At 44.3% G+C, this 19451-nt stretch overlaps 1 protein-coding gene across 11 annotated transcripts in view; it reads right to left on the reverse strand.

The window, feature by feature from the left end:
- myo5aa (myosin VAa) overlaps positions 1-17982 on the reverse strand; it is a 57643-nt gene extending 39661 nt beyond the window's left edge. For all 11 annotated transcript variants that reach the window (XM_035525399.1, XM_035525398.1, XM_035525397.1 and 8 more), the window contains exons 1-8: positions 17760-17982; positions 6357-6467; positions 5901-6072; positions 5551-5695; positions 5067-5223; positions 3749-3892; positions 2564-2645; positions 393-500 (exon numbers count right to left, since the gene is read on the reverse strand). In XM_035525399.1, the coding sequence (XP_035381292.1) occupies positions 393-500; positions 2564-2645; positions 3749-3892; positions 5067-5223; positions 5551-5695; positions 5901-6072; positions 6357-6467; positions 17760-17786 (946 nt within the window). In that variant the 5' untranslated portion in view covers positions 17787-17982. The remainder of the gene's footprint in view (positions 1-392; positions 501-2563; positions 2646-3748; positions 3893-5066; positions 5224-5550; positions 5696-5900; positions 6073-6356; positions 6468-17759) is intronic.
- Positions 17983-19451: the final 1469 nt, after the last annotated feature.

Genomic DNA, 19451 nt, shown 5'->3' on the forward strand with positions numbered 1-19451 from the left:
ACCCAGCTATTACACACACACACACAGAACACCACCCAGCTATTACACACACACACACACCCATTACACACCCAGAACACCACCCAGCTATCACACACACAGACCACCATCCAGCTATTACACACACACCCAGAACACCACCCAGCTATTACACACACCCTTACCCACACCACCCAACACCCAATGTCATGTTATCACTAAAGTGATATTTCCAGTGTTTTTTCTCTCTGTAATCTGCTGCTTGTTTTCATCATGTGTTTAACAAACTTGATTGTCACATTTTGAAAATCCAAAAAAATTGTGAGAATCGCCCAGCACTACACGTAACACCCAAGAAATAACAAAGCAGTTCACGCACACACACGCACGCGCTGCGGCATGGTTAGCCCTACCCAGCAGACTGAAGGCGCTCCTTGTGGTGCACATTTCCTTTGCATCGTTCACTCCATCGATCACCGGGTTACGGCCCTGTTTGGTGTAGTGGAAATCATTTGCGGTGCCTGAGGTCCAAACAAACACAGAAAGCTCTTAGTGTTGGTTTAGTTTCAAGAGCAACATACATCAGAACCAGAATGAGTCACACTGATGAATTCAACACTTCCTCTGTAATGACATAACACTTCCCTCAGTTAAGTTTAATCCAATCAAACACTACCAGTGCTCTAGCAGAGAACATGCACTGCACATGTCAAGACAGTTAGCTGCTGTCCTAGAGCTCCAGAAGCTACTGGCTGAAGACTAATAAACTAGTGCCTAACCTTAGTAACCTAGTGTTATTGTTAGGGTTAACCCTAACCTTAGTAACCTAGTGTTATTGTTAGGGTTAACCCTAACCTTAGTAACCTAGTGTTATTGTTAGGGTTAACCCTAACCTTAGTAACCTAGTGTTATTGTTAGGGTTAACCCTAACCATAGTAACCTAGTGTTATTGTTAGGGTTAACCCTAACCTTAGTAACCTAGTGTTATTGTTAGGGTTAACCCTAACCTTAGTAACCTAGTGTTATTGTTAGGGTTAACCCTAACCTTAGTAACCTAGTGTTATTGTTAGGGTTAACCCTAACCTTAGTAACCTAGTGTTATTGTTAGGGTTAACCCTAACCTTAGTAACCTAGTGTTATTGTTAGGGTTAACCCTAACCTTAGTAACCTAGTGTTATTGTTAGGGTTAACCCTAACCTTAGTAACCTAGTGTTATTGTTAGGGTTAACCCTAACCTTAGTAACCTAGTGTTATTGTTAGGGTTAACCCTAACCTTAGTAACCTAGTGTTATTGTTAGGGTTATCCTTAACCATAGTAACCTAGTGTTATTGTTAGGGTTAACCCTAACCTTAGTAAGCTAGTGTTATTGTTAGGGTTAACCCTAACCTTAGTAACCTAGTGTTATTGTTAGGGTTAACCCTAACCATAGTAACCTAGTGTTATTGTTAGGGTTAACCTTAACCATAGTAACCTAGTGTTATTGTTAGGGTTAACCTTAACCATAGTAACCTAGTGTTATTGTTAGGGTTAACCCTAACCTTAGTAACCTAGTGTTATTGTTAGGGTTAACCCTAACCTTAGTAACCTAGTGTTATTGTTAGGGTTAACCCTAACCTTAGTAACCTAGTGTTATTGTTAGGGTTAACCCTAACCTTAGTAACCTAGTGTTATTGTTAGGGTTAACCCTAACCTTAGTAACCTAGTGTTATTGTTAGGGTTAACCCTAACCTTAGTAACCTAGTGTTATTGTTAGGGTTAACCCTAACCATAGTAACCTAGTGTTATTGTTAGGGTTAACCCTAACCTTAGTAACCTAGTGTTATTGTTAGGGTTAACCCTAACCATAGTAACCTAGTGGTATTGTTAGGGTTAACCCTAACCTTAGTAACCTAGTGTTATTGTTAGGGTTAACCCTAACCTTAGTAACCTAGTGTTATTGTTAGGGTTAACCCTAACCTTAGTAACCTAGTGTTATTGTTAGGGTTAACCCTAACCTTAGTAACCTAGTGTTATTGTTAGGGTTAACCCTAACCTTAGTAACCTAGTGTTATTGTTAGGGTTAACCCTAACCATAGTAACCTAGTGTTATTGTTAGGGTTAACCCTAACCATAGTAACCTAGTGGTATTGTTAGGGTTAACCCTAACCTTAGTAACCTAGTGTTATTGTTAGGGTTAACCCTAACCTTAGTAACCTAGTGTTATTGTTAGGGTTAACCCTAACCTTAGTAACCTAGTGTTATTGTTAGGGTTAACCCTAACCTTAGTAACCTAGTGTTATTGTTAGGGTTAACCCTAACCTTAGTAACCTAGTGTTATTGTTAGGGTTAACCCTAACCTTAGTAAGCTAGTGTTATTGTTAGGGTTATCCTTAACCATAGTAAGCTAGTGTTATTGTTAGGGTTAACCTTAACCATAGTAACCTAGGTCACCCTGGACACAACTGGGTCACCCAGTGAGACCCATCACAAACCTGTGATTAACAACTCACCTCACACACACAGACCCTCTGCAGAATAAATGAGTGAAAGCTTGTGTGTGTGTGTGTGTGTGTGTGTGTGTGTGTGTGTGAGGGAGAGATTCACCTAGCTTCAGGGCCTTAAATTCTGGGAGGCGGGAGGAAGCACAGAGCTGGTAGAAGATGTGGTAGTTCCTCTCCTCATCCGCCTGAGGAGCAGCAGAGAGAGATCATGAGGGTGGGGTCACAATGGAAGGGAGGATGTGACGGCGGGGTCACAGCATGACGTACTGTCATACTGATAAATATGTAAGTTGTTCTAGAAACAGTGTCTGAAAGATACCACAAACAGAAATGTTTTGTCCTAGCAGGTTTAATCAAAAGGCTTACAACATAAAAGCACACACCCAGAGCACGACACAGACACACCCAGCGCAGGGCATCCAACTCACGACACCCAGCGCAGGACACCCAGCGCAGGACACCCAGCGCAGGACACCCAGCGCAGGACACCCAGCGCAGGACATGGACACATTCAGTCCAAATTAGTCCAGAAATGAAGAATTTGATTAATGTCACATGTATTACGCCCCTGGCTGTTATAGCATAGATAACAGCAAGCCAAGCAGAAGAGTGTCACCGTCTCCATGTATATGGGACACATTAACAAGATGGAGAATTTAATCATTTGATGGTTCTGTCTTGTTTACATAGCTCAGATAAAGACTGTTCATTCAGTAAACACAACAAAGATGTGCGTGAGAGAGGAAGAGTGGAGGAGAGAAAGAGAGAGAAGGTGCATTTCAAATATATTAAAATTAAAAATGAAGACTGAGGGAAGTGTCCTATGAATTTAACCCTAATCCCAAAAAGATGTGACAATTACAGACATTACTGACACATGGATCTTTAAACTACCAGCGTGTGTGTGTGTGTGTGTGTGTGTAAGAATGTGCATTAACACTGATCAAACTCAGGACATCTTTCCTCAGTAGGTTTAAAAAGAATTTAAAATAATTTGAATTTAAAATTCCTGAGATTAATAAATTACTAATTCTAAAACGAGCAGGAACAGGGAGCAGGCTAAAATGATTCTCTCCGCACAAAAAAAGAGACTGGTTAAAAAATTAATTAATTAATTAAAAAATGGGCGTGTGTGTGTGCTTTTATGTTGTAAGTGTTTTGCTTAAACCTGCTGAGACAAAACATTTCTATTTGTGGTATCTTGCAGACACTGTGAGAGCAGGAATGTGAGATTTCGGATCATGTGTATGTGTAAATGTAAATGTACAATAATGTTTGCGAGCCGCACCTGGAATACGACCCGGGATTTCTCTAGCAGGTAGGTCCTCATGTTGGCTCCAATGATGTGGAACCTCTTATCAAAGCCTATCTCAATGTACTTCCCAAAGCGACTGCTGTTGTCATTGCGGGTCGTCTTGGCGTTCCCTATGGCCTGAAGACAACAACAGGCGCAGGTGGGTGGGGGCACGTGGTAGCTACAAAGGCCTAGTCTGGAGTTTTGAATTAAATAACAAAATTTACTATATCAAAATCATGTGTGTGTCAAACTTTAGCTTTCAAAAGGACAACTACTCCTTCACCATCTCATTTTGCCAGTCTTTGATTTCATGTTTCATACCTATAGATTTTGGCAATGTCTTTTTCTTAAATCTCCATTCTTCTTGTGCAATCTTTCCTCTAGGATTTTCCTAGGGGTTTTAAAAGCAGACGTTGGCCTAAAATCTCTATTGGTCAAATACTTTTGGAGCAGGAGACACTGTGATACCTGAACAAGCTCACTATAAAGGAACCCAGTAGTTTAATCGTAGACTCACTTATAATGGAAGGTTAAGGGAGGTTGTTGAGGAAGCCTTTTGCTACAACTGCCCACAGAGTTCCATTCCTAAGTGTGTTTGAGGGGAGACAGGAGAGTTAGAGTTAACCCTAGAGGAGAGAGGAGGAGGGTTAGGGTTAACCCCAGAGGAGAGAGGAGGAGGTTTAGGGTTAACCCCAGAGGAGAGATGAGGAGGTTTAGGGTTAACCCCAGAGGAGAGAGGAGGAGGTTTAGGGTTAACCCCAGAGGAGAGAGGAGGAGGGCTAGGGTTAAGCCTAGAGGAGAGAGGAGGAGGTTTAGGGTTAAGCCTAGAGGAGAGAGGAGGAGGTTTAGGGTTAACCCCAGAGCAGAGAGGAGGAGGTTTAGGGTTAACCCCAGAGCAGAGAGGAGGAGGTTTAGGGTTAACCCCAGAGGAGAGAGGAGGAGGTTTAGGGTTAACCCTAGAGGAGAGAGGAGGAGGTTTAGGGTTAACCCTAGAGGAGAGAGGAGGAGGTTTAGGGTTAACCCTAGAGGAGAGAGGAGGAGGTTTAGGGTTAACCCTAGAGGAGAGAGGAGGAGGTTTAGGGTTAACCCTAGAGGAGAGAGGAGGAGGTTTAGGGTTAACCCCAGAGGAGAGAGGAGAAGGTTTAGGGTTAACCCTAGAGCAGAGAGGAAGTGGTTTAGGGTTAACCCTAGAGGAGAAGGTTTAGGGTTAACCCTAGAGGAGAAGGTTTAGGGTTAACCCTAGAGGAGAAGGTTTAGGGTTAACCCTAGAGGAGAGAGAAGGTTTAGGTGGAGCACTGTGGGTCCTAACCTCCATGATGGGGTTGGAGGCCAGAACTTTCTCCTCCACGTTAGCCTCGCTGGCTGACCCGCTAACTGTGGCGAAGTAGCGCATGGCGTACTTCGCTGACACCGTCTTCCCTGCGCCGGACTCGCCGCTGACAATGATGGACTGGTTCCTCTCGTCTCTACGGCAACAAGAGTGAAAAGAATAGGGCAGAGAGGTTTCCACATGCTGCACTAAAGCATCTCTCAGGGGTTGCTGACAGAGCCTGAGTGTGTGTGTGAGTATGTGTGTCATACATACATCTGTACAGATTTGGTGATGGGAAGGAGAAAGAGAAAGAGTGATAAAAAGAACTGCTCATGGATCTGCTGCAGTATCTCACACACACACACACACACACACACACACACACACACACACACACACACACACACACACACACACACACACACACACATACACACACATACACACACATACACACACATACACACACACACACACACACCTGGCCATCTGTTTGTAGGCCTCCTCTGCTACAGCAAATATGTGGGGGTCCATGTCCCCCATATTCTGGCCACTGTATGCGTTGATGATGTCAGTCCCATAGATGGGCAGCGTCTCGTAGGGGTTAATGGCTACCAGGACAATACCTGTACCAGCAGGGAGACACAGAGACACGCCTTCAAACATGCTACGTACACATCGTCTCCGGTCGTTCATTACATAGTGCCATTCAAAGCCTATAATTAACAGACAATAAAGGGCCTGATGGGCAAGGTAGTTAACCAATGGTGGGGTTGTTTACTGCAATAGATGTGTGCATGTGTGTGTGTGCGAACAAGTGTGTGTGTTTACCGCAGTACGTGTAGATGAGTTTGGAGTCGATAAAGCGCACTTTGAGGTTGTGCAGGACAGCGGGTTCGTGCAGGTAGCTGAGCGCCGTCAGGTCGTTCTCCCCCACCAGGATGTCCGGGTTCCGCAGGTGTGGCAGGGTCTTTGTATTCGGGTCCAACTTGTGCTGTAGGTCCTTAAAACATTAAATGAAATCTAGTTCAAAAGATCAAGGTTTTGAATAAATCTCTGACTTGAACAGTTAAAACTGTAAGAAATATCAAAATATGAAAATTAGCATTACCACATTTTGGCAGACAAAACTATGACAAACTGAATAGCTGTGAGGAAACACTGCCAATAATAACTACACCATAGTTAATGTCATCACTAGATATATCGATATTGACACCACTGGGAATTACCATAAGAGCCACACGCACACACTCACGACCACACGCACGAGCACACACTCCTCACCGAACCATCTTCCAGCTGCAGGTGTAGTACGGTGTCTCCCTGTTTGTAGTCTTTAGTGAGCTCAGCTGACTTCCACACCTCCTCAGGGTCGGGGATCCACACCCGTGCATACTGTGACGCACACAAAGGAAACAACAAGAATAATGATAATGATCACGAGAACGATAACGGTATCAGACGAAGGGCGGTAGCATCTCAGAAACCGTAAACTTTGTGGCATGTCCCATCAGGAATGAGAACCTGGAAGGCCTGCCCATCAGGGGGAGAGAGTGCTGCTCTCAGAATTGGATTAGAGCTGACAAACACCCATGTGAAAAATACTGACTACAACAAGCACATGGGGCACGAATTGAAAGAGAGAAAATTTGGTGCGTTTCTCCAGAGAGCCGCAGGGTCCTGAATGAATGAATCAGATGGTGCTCTGAGGCAGAGTACAGACAGGGCAGACGACAGGTCAGCGCAGCACACACCGGAGCAGCGCAGAGGTCCTGCTTATAGTTATTATACACACAGCCATGAGGGTCCAATCAGGGCCAACCATGAAGAATATATCACCATGACGATAACAAGCCCATGATAATAAGGGTGGAATGGCCCTGGTTCAGTGTGAATAAACCATCCAAATGTGTGTGTGTGTGTGTGCACGCGCACGTGTGTGTCAGAGAGTGAGAGAGAGAGAGAGAGAATAGGAGTTTGGGAAATTGCAAGAAAGTGTGAGCAAGTTATTGCATGCGAGTGTGTGTGCGAGCATGTTAGTGAGTATGAAGTCATGCATAAAGCTCCGTGTTTACCAGATTGAACTGGAGTGAATCTGTGAATTAGTGTAGTATGAGACATGGTGCAGGTTAAGGTTTATAAGACTAAACTGTTCAGAACAGGACTGCACATGTGCTAGCTCACGTGATCAATATCCTTTGAGACCGAGGCAGTCTGGGAAGTCTCAACAGGACTGCTAAGGTTTGTAAAGATGGAAACAGCAGCTAGGCATCGCTCAACATCCTCTGAGAACACCAGGAGCAACTTCAAACAGCAGAGCAAATGACACCTTCACCAGGAGAATCAGCATATGATCGGAAGAGAAGAATAATCCTCTCTGTGTGATCCAAGGCGGGGGGCGAAAGAGAGGCAGGGTGAGGGAGGATGAAACAGGGAGGTGTTTGTGCATGGGTGATCCAGCAATGGTGTGGCGGTGTTTGGGTGGCGGGTGTGGCGGTGTGTGGGTGTAACTGCATGTGTAAACAGCGCCGATTCAGACTGCTTTGTTCTGTGATGACTCCACTTCCTTGAAGCAGGACTGTGTGGTTAAAACACCATGGAAGCAACAGCTGCAGCGACAGCTACTGAAACTATTCAGCCTCTCACCTACTGCTAGCGGTACACACACATTCCTTTCGCGTGTTCACTAGTAAGTAGAGCTGCAGGTGGAACGCTCACTCTGCTCACTACAGTCACATACGAGCATGTTGGGACTTGGATAGGTGTCTACGGGATAAATGCTGGAGCAGCACACATGACAAACTCCTGTCTCATGGATTCCTTTAACTGAGTTCCAGTGTGCATGTGCACACACACAAACAAGAACAGACAGACGGACGGACATGACAGAGAGAAACTCAAGAACACACACACACAAACTCTTACACAGACACACAGAGCTGCAACTCTAATTGTTTTCCTGAAACACTACTCCACACCGCACCACGGGATTTCACTGGTTTTTTGGTTTCATCTCTTTAATGTTTACTGTGGAATATAATACTCCTTCACTCCTGGGAACACTTGCTTTAATGTAGTTATTTAAACTGGTGTAAGATTTACTTTATATGAGGGCCTGAACTCCACAAATATTCAGTGAATCAAATTCCTAAAACAACTCTTTAAACATGGGGTAACCATGGTAACATGATGCCCCGCCCCACCCCATAACGCTGCAGACAAGATGAGGTCAGGTCTACACCACTCTATCCATCCTGCATGATGAGGTCAGGTCTACACCACTCTATCCATCCCGCATGATGCGGTCAGGTCTACACCACTCTATCCATCCCGCATGATGCGGTCAGGTCTACACCACTCTATCCATCCCGCATGATGCGGTCAGGTCTACACCACTCTATCCATCCCGCATGATGCGGTCAGGTCTACACCACTCTATCCATCCCGCATGATGCGGTCAGGTCTACACCACTCTATCCATCCCGCATGATGCGGTCAGGTCTACACCACTCTATCCATCCCGCATGATGCGGTCAGGTCTACACCACTCTATCCATCCCGCATGATGCGGTCAGGTCTACACCACTATCCATCCAACATGATGCGGTCAGGTCTACACCACTCTATCCATCCCACATGATTAAAGATGTTAAAGGTGTGATGCGTGCACTAAGATAAAGGTGTGATGTGTGCACTACAGTTCCATTACAGATATTAGAGCATTAAAAGGAGATTTGGGAATGTAAGATCATGTAAGACCAAAAAAGTAATCTGACAGAACACAACAGCTTGTATATGGGATTAAATGCTCAGACACTGTGTTATTGTATATTGTAAAAATCTATTCAGATAATTTGCATGTTTCTTATCATGTCATGATGGGATTATCAAAATGTGACAAGACTGGAAGTAGAGAGTCACATAATCAAAGCTAATCAAGCACCAGCAGGTCTTATACGCAATCACACTACAGAGGGGGGGGGGGGGTGAGAGAGAGAGAGAGAGAGAGAGAGAGAGAGAGACCTGTGTTACTTGGGAGGACCTGTCCTAGAACTGGGCTCCTAGCAACAGAATGACAGGAAGAAGAGAACTATGGGTAAAAATAGAAGCTCATCATGAACAGCTTCACACACAGTGAGACGCTAATGTGAACGAACACACACACACACACACACAGCCCATCACTGCTGTGAACACATCTGTTCCTCTTTTCTCTCCATCTTTCCACTACACTTTTACTTACCCCCCACACATGCCCGCACGCACGCATGGAAACCCTCTTTTGTGGGCCTTGAATGTTCATATGTTAAACCTTAAAGATCCAGGGACACATTATACAGCAACAAAAAGTATGAAGGAGCATCATTGCTCCTGTGACAAATAAACCAAACTTGAACATTCTAAGGTAGGGTTATATTAAATGTTCAGGACATTTTTTTATTTAAAAAAAAAATTAAACAAATTTCCTAAAGCACTGCTTGAAAAACAAACAAGAGTCTGGGCGTGGCCTAATATTCCAGTGAGCACAGCTGATTGGCTGCATGCTACACTCCTAAATCAAGCACACGAGGGCAGTGATGCATATCATTCTGAGGTCCCCGCACCAGATGAGCCTCAGTCTGAGGGAAGAGTAGGCCGTTATGCTCACCATCACCATTAAATAATCATTACACAAGATGCAGTCTTGGCACCACCATGATGCACCAGATGAGCCCCTCTCATAGCAGTGACTGAGAAAGTTCATGTTGCTAAAGCTGCCAGTCATCCGTTTTGATTCTTCTAGACCTTTCGGCAGCCTTTGACACAGTGAACCACAACATTCTTCTCTCTGTTCTTTCCAGGCTTGGTGTGACTGGCTCTGCTTGGAGATGGTTTCAGTCCTATCAGGTGACATGGAGAGGATCCACATCCAAACCGTGTAGACCCTCCACTGGTGTTCCACAAGGCTCAGTATTAGACCCCCTTCTCTTCTCTTTGTATACTCGTTCTCTTGGTGATGTAATATCTTCTCATGGTTTCTCCTACCACTGCTATGCTGATGACACGCAATTATTTCTTTCTTTTTCACACTCTGACACAGGTCTCGGCATGCTTGATTGACATCGCATCATGGATGACAGCCCACCACTTGAAGCTGAACCCCAATAAAACCAAGCTGCTGTACATCCCAGGTACTCCCAACCCTTACCATGACCTCACAGTTTCCTTTGAGAACTCCCTGGTATCACCATCCGAAGCTGCCCGTAGTCTGGGCACAACTTTGGACAACCAGTTGTCGGTCTCAACTCATGTTTCAAATCTAACCCGGTCTTGCAGATTCCTGCTTTGCAACATGCGAAGGATTCAGCCCTTTCTCTCACAGGAAGCTACCCAGGTGCTTGTGCTGTCTCTACTTGCTGGTCTTCCTCTAAGAGCGAACATACCTTTACAACTTGTCCAGAATGCAGCAGCACAACTGGTTTTCAATCTTCTGAAGTTGACACACATCACTCCACTGCTGCGCTCCCTTCACTGGCTTCTAGTAGCTGCACGCATTAGATTTAAATCCTTGATGTTCACCTACAAAGCCAAAAATGGACCAGTCTCTTCATACATGAGGTCAAAGCCCGAGCCGTACCTCGAGTACTTCGAACCTCAAGTATGGCTCGGCCTGAAATACTGCGCTTCAGGTCTGATGTCCTGGCTCCAAAATGGTGAAATGAACTCCCACTTTTCCAAACAGAAAAGTCTCCTGCTGTCTTCAAATGCAGACCGAAGACCCATCTATTTGTGGAGTATTCAAATGACCACTGACTCTGCTCCTATGTTGACTAAACTAGTACTTATTGTAGGGTATTGTTTATTACACTTATGTTGACTAACAAACTCTAGTATTTGCTTATTACACTTGTCTATTAGAGCTATTCTATGTGTTCTGCACTTCTAGGTATCAGCAGTGAGCCCCGTATTTCCACAGTATTATAGATCATTGGTATATTGGACTCTAACCTACTGTACTAGGATGTATTCTGTGAGTAAACGACAAAGCACTTTTGTAAGTGACTCTGGATAAGTGTCTGCTAAATGCCATACATGTAAATGATGCCCCAAATGGAAAGAGACCAAGACAATCATAACACTGTAAGGATCCATGTGTATGAGAGTCACTCCACAGGAATTAAACTGGACATTTGGATAAGGGTTTGGCTTGTACAGACATTTTGCTCATTAGCAGGAACACAGAGGGACATCGGCTGTCCTACCAATACAAGGACTGCCCATTTTACATGGGAAGGGCAGAAATAAATGAGTGTCTTACTGGAGCGGTATTTAAACGGCACACTGTGAACACTCATAGCATTTATATGTATGCTCTGTACCCTGAAGAACAGAACGGTTTAGTGAAATATTTAAGAGTGAACAGCATGATAACATTAATTCAATTAACTACTTGATTGAAAATACAAAAAACTCCACCAACACTGAAATTTCACAATCACAATCTCATAGAGATGTTATACACTCTTATGCCAGTACTTGTGACCACATACAGACCTATTTCTTCAAATATACATAGGCATTATTGATATTTATATCTTGATCATCATACGCAAGATTGTTTCAGACTTCAAACACAAACACTGTACATACACCACAGCACTCCGTATAGACACACCCCGCCGCACCCCTCCGTATAGACACACCCCGCCGCACCCCTCCGTATAGACACACCCCGCCGCACCCCTCCGTATAGACACACCCCGCCGCACCCCTCCGTATAGACACACCCCGCCGCACCCCTCCGTATAGACACACCACGCCGCATCGCAGCACTCTGTATAGCTACACCAGTAACTCTCTCCACGCATACACAGAGCACTTTCATCTAAAATACAAGGCCTCCAACACTCAGTCTAGCTCGTAACACAAACCTCTACACCCTACCAAACACTGACACTCTCACAAACCCCACAAAACCCCCACCCACATCCATGCACACACAGAAATACTAGCCCAATATAAGCCCAGCATGAATCTTAACATACATATTACCAACACCTCCTGGAAGTGCAGTTACACTTCCTACTACTAGAACACAACCACTAATACTATTACTACACCACCCCCACCACCACTACTACTATTACTACTACACCTACACTATTTACTTCAATAATACAGCTTAATCTGCTTCAAGTCTTGCTGGGTTGCCAAAATGCATGTACCTGCACAGAGGCATGCAAGGGATTCTTGTGACAGGCAGGCTTGTTCATTAGTTTGGTTATTAAAACATGTGATGATCTCAGTCATGCGCACCCACTATGAATGCCTCCAGTCATTAAAGTGCAGTAATATCCACATTCAGGATATGACATAAGCACTTAAAACACACACACACACACACACACACACACACACACACACACACACACACAGGTTTGAAAGGCTGACTAACAGGACACACTTTGTACCAGTAGAAACAAGGACACAATTATCAAGCTGCATTGCATTCCAGTGACCATGAACCTGACCCTCATCTGTCTGGACATGGGCATAGTGACCCAACCTCGCCTTTGAGTGAGTCCATGAACACACCCTGCTCTGGCAGGTGAGACGTGTGTGAACGAGTGCACCTTCTGTCTCTGGTTTTCAACACATCTTCACATCACAGCAACACTCCCACATCACTGCTCAGCCTCAGACACACTCAAACAGATCTACTCCTTCCTCACTGAGAACAAAAGTTCTTCAGAAAGAATTCCTTTTAACCACTAACTTCATATGTAGGAGAAAGAAGAAACCGTGTTTTTTGGCAACAAGTGTGACAAAGCAATTTTCTAAGTCGCTCTGGATAATAGCATCTGCCAAACACCATAAATGTAAATGTAGCATAATCACATAATGAAGAGGGAATGTAAATAATTACGTTAATTAGAATATGTACATAACTACATTAATTAGAATACTCACATAATGAAGAGAGAATGTAATTACATTAGAATAAATAATTAAGCGGGAATGTACATAATTACAATAATTAGCATAATCACAATGAAGAGGGAATGCAGTTACATTAATTAGCATAATCACAATGACGAGGGAACATACATAATTACATTACTTAAAATAATTACATAATAATGAGGTAATGTACACAATAACATTAGCAATTACTACATAATGACGAGGGAACAAATTATTCCATTAAAATAATTACATAATAATGAGGGAATGTACACAATTACATTCATTAGCATAATTAAATAATGATGAGGGAAGGTACCTGAGCTGTTAGACTGTATCTCATTGGTCAGCAGGCTACTTCCTACGATGATGTTATGTAGCTAGTCATGTCAACAGTGAAGTGCTCCACAAAAGTCTGAGCTAGCTAACCGCTACGCTCTTAAAACTGCTCCATCAGCACGTGTGTTGGCCACGCACCTTAGTCATTCTACTGCATCTACATATTAACTATACATTAACTATATATTAACTGTATTAAGTGGACTCAGGTAAAGGCAATGCCTTACCACATGTAAAACATCCACCTCTGACAGGCACACACACACACACTATGTACAACCTGCATACAACCTCTATTTTCAGTGTTACAGAGATTCTCTAAAGGGTTCATTGTCATGGTAACTGGCAACCACATGAAGCTCCACGCATGTGCAAAGTTTGGAGAACATGATAAAATTACACATGTAAACAGACGAAGTCCAGAGAAACAGAACGCTTTGGAGGTCCGTCCTCAGCTGCACAAGTGCTTTACATATATACAAACAAACAAGTTATATATATCCAAACGTGATAAAAAAATAAAAATAAATAAATTTTATATATATATATATATATATATATATATATATATATATATATATATACATACATATACATATATATACACACACACACACACACACACACACACACACACACACACACACACACACACACATATATATATATATATATATACACATATATATACACACACACACAAACACACACGCGCGCGGACACACACGCGCGGACACACACGCGCGCGGACACAAAGTAGGCAGAGCCCTCGTCACCGGTCCATGACAGCACAGACTCTGCAGGCCTCCTGAAGACACGCCCTCTTCATGCCCAGCATTGTCTCCACACACATAGATGCATTACAGGGACAGTGCTGGCTCCAAAAGGCATTTTTCTGCCACACTAAACGCAGGGGGGGCACCACATACTTCTATCTCAGACTAGTTTAGTCACCCATGAGTCACCTGGTTCCATCCAATAGCCAGCAGGGAAGGAGGGCTCGTGCTTCAGAGTAAAAGGAGTCGTTCGGTCTGTTCTCAATAAACCAACGAACATCACGGCAGGGCAAACTCAGGGAGACAGTACCTTCTGCAGCCTGCCTACAGAGGCACAACACACCTCGAGATGAGGGGAAGAGAGTTACAGGAAAAAGACAGTCGATGCTCTGACGTGAAAGCTTCCAGACAGTAGGACGAAATCACTGTGACCCGTCTGAGAAAGGAAAGGGTAAATGTGGGAGTAGGGATAGCAGCGGGGCAACAGTGCTCGTGCAGTGTAGCACATGATGATCGCTCATGTGAGACTGCTCAATCCAGCTAAAGCAACCATCTCTCAGCCTGAACAAACCAGAGCAAGGAGACACGGCAGAACTCGAACTCTCATCTACACTGCCAAACTACCAGTGTACTCTGTGGTTCCTGGTGATTCAGGGTTACAAAGATACCAAGCCACCACAAGAAAGAAATTCCATAAAAATATGACCCCTGAAAGCTCTTAAGGTTTAGCTAGTAATCAGAAGGTTGCCAGTTCAAGTCCCACCACTGCCAAATTGCCACTGTTGGGCTCTTGAACAAGCCCCTTAACCCTCAATTACTCAAGTTGTGTTCAGTCATAATTGTAAGTTGCTTTTAATAAAAGCATCAGCTAAATGCCATAAATGTAAATGTACTGGAATGAAAATTTGCATATGTGAGTGGACTGTCATTAACTAACCACCAGAACAAAGATGACAGCTCTGTGCGCCTGGGCACTTCAGACAGTCAACCAAATGTAATAATGTGAAAATGGCTCTAACAGAATTAACCTGCGAAAGACCAACATGCATCACCCATACGATGCCACTGACAGGCTCCTGAGCACAGACTTCTAGTGGCTGTAAAAATACTTCCATAACGTCACAAAAGCCACTTCCTGCATGGGAATATATCATGACGGACCTTACCTGCTAAAAGTAAGATAAATTAACACAGGCAGTTCATAATCTTCACGTGGAATGTTAACTACTGAACAAACGGCTACATATCCTGATTATGCAAACTCTACCTCTCCAGCAAAGAACTCAGGAATTTCCTGGATGGGCAAACATCACAGCGTCATGGCAGCTAGAACCACACCACACAGAAGAACTGCAAAGCAAGTGAGAAACTTACTTTCACCAACTCAGATTCCAAGTCCTGGTTCATTTTTACACAACTATGTCCTGGTCCATTCTGAAGCTCTAGACCCTCGCTTCTCTGGAGAGGAAGTCTGTGTCTGACTGGACCGTCTTATTACCAGAGGAATTGGGTATCAAGACAACTGCGTCTTCAGGTTCGTACTCTGCTGCTCTCCCAGGGGATTTTCCACTCACTCTGACGCTTTGTAGTGAACGTTCAGCGTTCACACCGAAAAAGACCAGCCGAGCCCTCCAGCATCACATGAGAGCAAAGAAAAGGTTTGTTGCGAAATGCATTTGTAAAAAGGACATGAACAGAAATCTCCAGTCCAGTCTGGCTTACATCAACACCAAACTCTGGTGCACGGTCTGAAAGTCTAGAAAACAAACGTCTCAAACCCGTAACTAGCTGGGTTTATCCCATCATAATCACTATCTCAGCATGACACACGTGCAATCTCAAAACAAAAAAAAACTCCTTCCAAGTTCAAGACTTTATTTACCATAGTGAATCTCTGAAAGTACAAAGAAACATGTCATTCAGAGCACCAGCAGGATTAGAACACCCAGAACATTCTGTAGGGCAGCAGGACCGAGTAGTCTCCACCTAAACAGTTTCCACCCTAACAGTATCCACTCTAACGCCAACATTCTCCACCCTAACCCTAACACTAGCAGTCTCCACTCAAGGAGTTATCCATTTCTTGATTCATTCTGCTCAAAGTGAATGAACTGCATATGTGCAAGTATGTATGTGAAAGATCAGTTATGACAGGCCACTAAAGATAATTAAGATATTCTGGGGGTCACCTGAGTGCTCTTTCTCACACTGCGCTGTCACACAGGAAGCATGAAGTAGAATTCCATGTCACCACTGGATAATAAACAACCCTCCCTCCCAACCAACACACACTGGAGTTTTAGTTGGCCACTTCAGACACACACAAAGCAGCGAGTGTTCTCCAGGAACGGTCTGCATGACCAGAGAGCGCTCTGCAAACACCACCCTGCTCTGCCTAGCCTCAGGAATCAAACCTTCCGTAAAGACACTCCGACCTTCGCCCTTTGCTCTGCTATCACGCACTTAGGTCAGAGCATTTCAAGTCAAGCCACAGAACAGCTCTTATAACCAGAGCCTACATCCGCAGTGGACAAACGTGTTTCTGAATGGTGTGTTTTTAGACAACTTAAAACGAGTTCTGATACGCCAGTATCACATCTGGTTAGCTCAGACAGCAAGCCTCTACCAGGAGACCAAGAAAGGACTGCAGCATCACAAACACAACCGCGACGATGCCACAGTGGCAAAGGAGGATACGAAGTATGTCATGAACGCACCGCAATGAATTCCGGTTGGACACACACACTGCGCTATTCCCCATCAGGGTCCAGAGGGAATTCTAAGCTTGGAGCGGGGCACACTGGCAGTATAGCAATGCCACTATGGGGGAGGGGTTTACGGGGTGGCTTCCTCGCCTCTCACATCCTCTCAACATCTCGTTAAGACCTGTCGACACATTTGGACATCACTACCCTTGTCATTTTGGCATCATCCCGTTACTTCGACTAAAAGAGAAAACATTTTCGCCCCCGCCCGCGCCCGCGCAGACACGCCTTTAGAGCAGGCCCACGAGCCTGTAGGCCGCGCTGTGGCGTCATCTGGCCCGGGATGCGCGTGGCGGTCGCATCAGCATCACCCGCTGCAGTCTGCGCTCAGCTCGAGCTGTGACCGACAAGCGCAGCGCAGACGTCATTACCTCACACCGAGGCCTCGGAAATGTTCCGCACAGCTCGCGCTTTCCTTACAATTGGTGGGGTTTTTTCAGTTGTTTATCGCGGATTTGCGGTTTTTTTTTTTTTCAGCGTAGCGAAATTCCGCGAGTCAGCCTCGGGACGCGGAACAAACGCGAGACATTCATCGGCACCATTCCTCGAGGGTCTTGTCCACGGTTCATAAGGCACAGACCGTTCACCGTGCTGTCGCGAATGTTTGGTACCCTAATCTACCCTCTCCCTGCCCCAACTCCTATCACCCCCCCACCCGAGTGTTAACCCCGGAGAGGTGCAGTGTCAGAGAACACACTGCACCACGACACTGTGCATCCATTCATTAGGGTCCTCACACTCCGTTACACTCCAGCTGTGTCGAATATCTGATGGCCTTTACAAACCCTGCAGTCGCCGTTTGTCGGACCGGAGGACATTCCCGAGGCAGGCCGGCGTCTCTCTAAAATGAAACCCAGTTTTACCTTCGTATACAGCTCCGACGCTGCCATGGTGGTCGTCGTGTCTTTCTTCAATCTCAGCTAGGTGAACATCAGCGGGACGGGCGCTTTTCGGCTCGTCTTTGCGCTGCGTTCCTTGCGTTCAGTCAAATCCTTAGGTCCGTTTAACGCGGTGGTATATATCCTGGGGCCAAAGGCGCGTTTTTCTCATACCTCGAAAATCGGGCTATTTCAGCGTCCCTCTATGCATTCTGGGTACAATGGATACAATGATTTAGCGCTGGGATTTTGGTTACCTGGGAAAAATGAAACTAGCCTGCCCTCTAGTGGTCAACCCCTCATTTTTCATAACGCTGGGAGAGTGTGCTGGGGCACATACCAGCGAGCTGTGCAACACCCTGGGTTTATCTCAGGTGCTTTATAGGACTGACAACGACAGGACACAAAGTGTGTGTGTGTGTGTGTGTGTGTGTGTGTGTGTGTGTGTGTGTGTGTGTGTGTATATATATATATATATATATATATATATATATATATATATATATATATATAAAACTGCCCTATTCCTATGACAGCTTGGACTCTCCATTAACTCAAATGTCAAATTATTCATGAATTGAGGTGTTTAAACTGTAAGAGCACATTCTGTCCCTAAACATTTGGTATGTCAGAAAACGTCTACGTAAAACACTGACCATTTCTTTAATGCTTACTTCATTGAAATACATAATTAAATACTTGTAAAGCTGTTTTTGTTTAAAGAGAACATCAGTATATTGAATGCCATATATTGCATAAAACATTACATTTCTTTAGTTGCAATTACCATAAGTTTGCATGGGAAAATAGTTCTTTTTGTTTGTATGGTTAGCACTATTTAAACAGCAATAATAATATTTATTAAAATGTAGAGCATGTTAAGGTACTTGACGCCGCCAGTGTAAAGTTCCTTGATTTTCTCTGAGAAAGTGTGCCCCAACAGTAACACTGCAGCTATCCTCTTTCTAACAGTAAAAAGCCTGGAGAGGCTAGAAAATGCGAGCTCCAGCGTGGCCTATTTTTGGCACTGCTAGGCCCTGCATGTAGGATGTACCAGGTTCCTGTGGATCCGTCAGCCAGTCCTGCACAGTACTGATGTTACCTTCCTCCACTCAGCTTGTCAGAACTTTCTATCTACACAAGGTGGTTACGTAACAGGTTTTTGGCGAGACCACACTCTCAATCATTCCTTTCCACCAATACCAAACGTGTGCAGATGCACAGTCACAACATGCTGTTTACCTCACCCAGCACCTCTATTATCTGTTTACCTCACCCAAGACCTCCATTCTCAATTTACCTCACCCAACACCTCTGTTCTGTGTACCTCACCCAACACCTCTGTTCTCTGTACCTCACCCAACACCTCTGTTCTCTGGTTTATTTTTAGTCCTAGAGATTTTAAGCATGAAAGCATGAGATTTTAAGCTTCTATAGCAAGAAGCCAGAACCTGAAGCCAAAATGCTTCAGTATTTTATATCCACTCTCTATCTTCAGTCACTAGATTATTTTAGTTAACAACATCATTTTAAATGTGGCCTGCACCAAGAAAATGTATGTTGTAAAATGGTTTAAACAATTTAACAGTAAACGTTAATAAAGCATAATAACCCATTTAAAATATTTGCACAGATCACTGATCAATCCCCCAACAGTAAAGAACCATGAACTGAAGA

Source organism: Electrophorus electricus, chromosome 4 (assembly GCF_013358815.1).
Source record: "Electrophorus electricus isolate fEleEle1 chromosome 4, fEleEle1.pri, whole genome shotgun sequence".
Lineage (NCBI taxonomy): Eukaryota > Metazoa > Chordata > Actinopteri > Gymnotiformes > Gymnotidae > Electrophorus > Electrophorus electricus.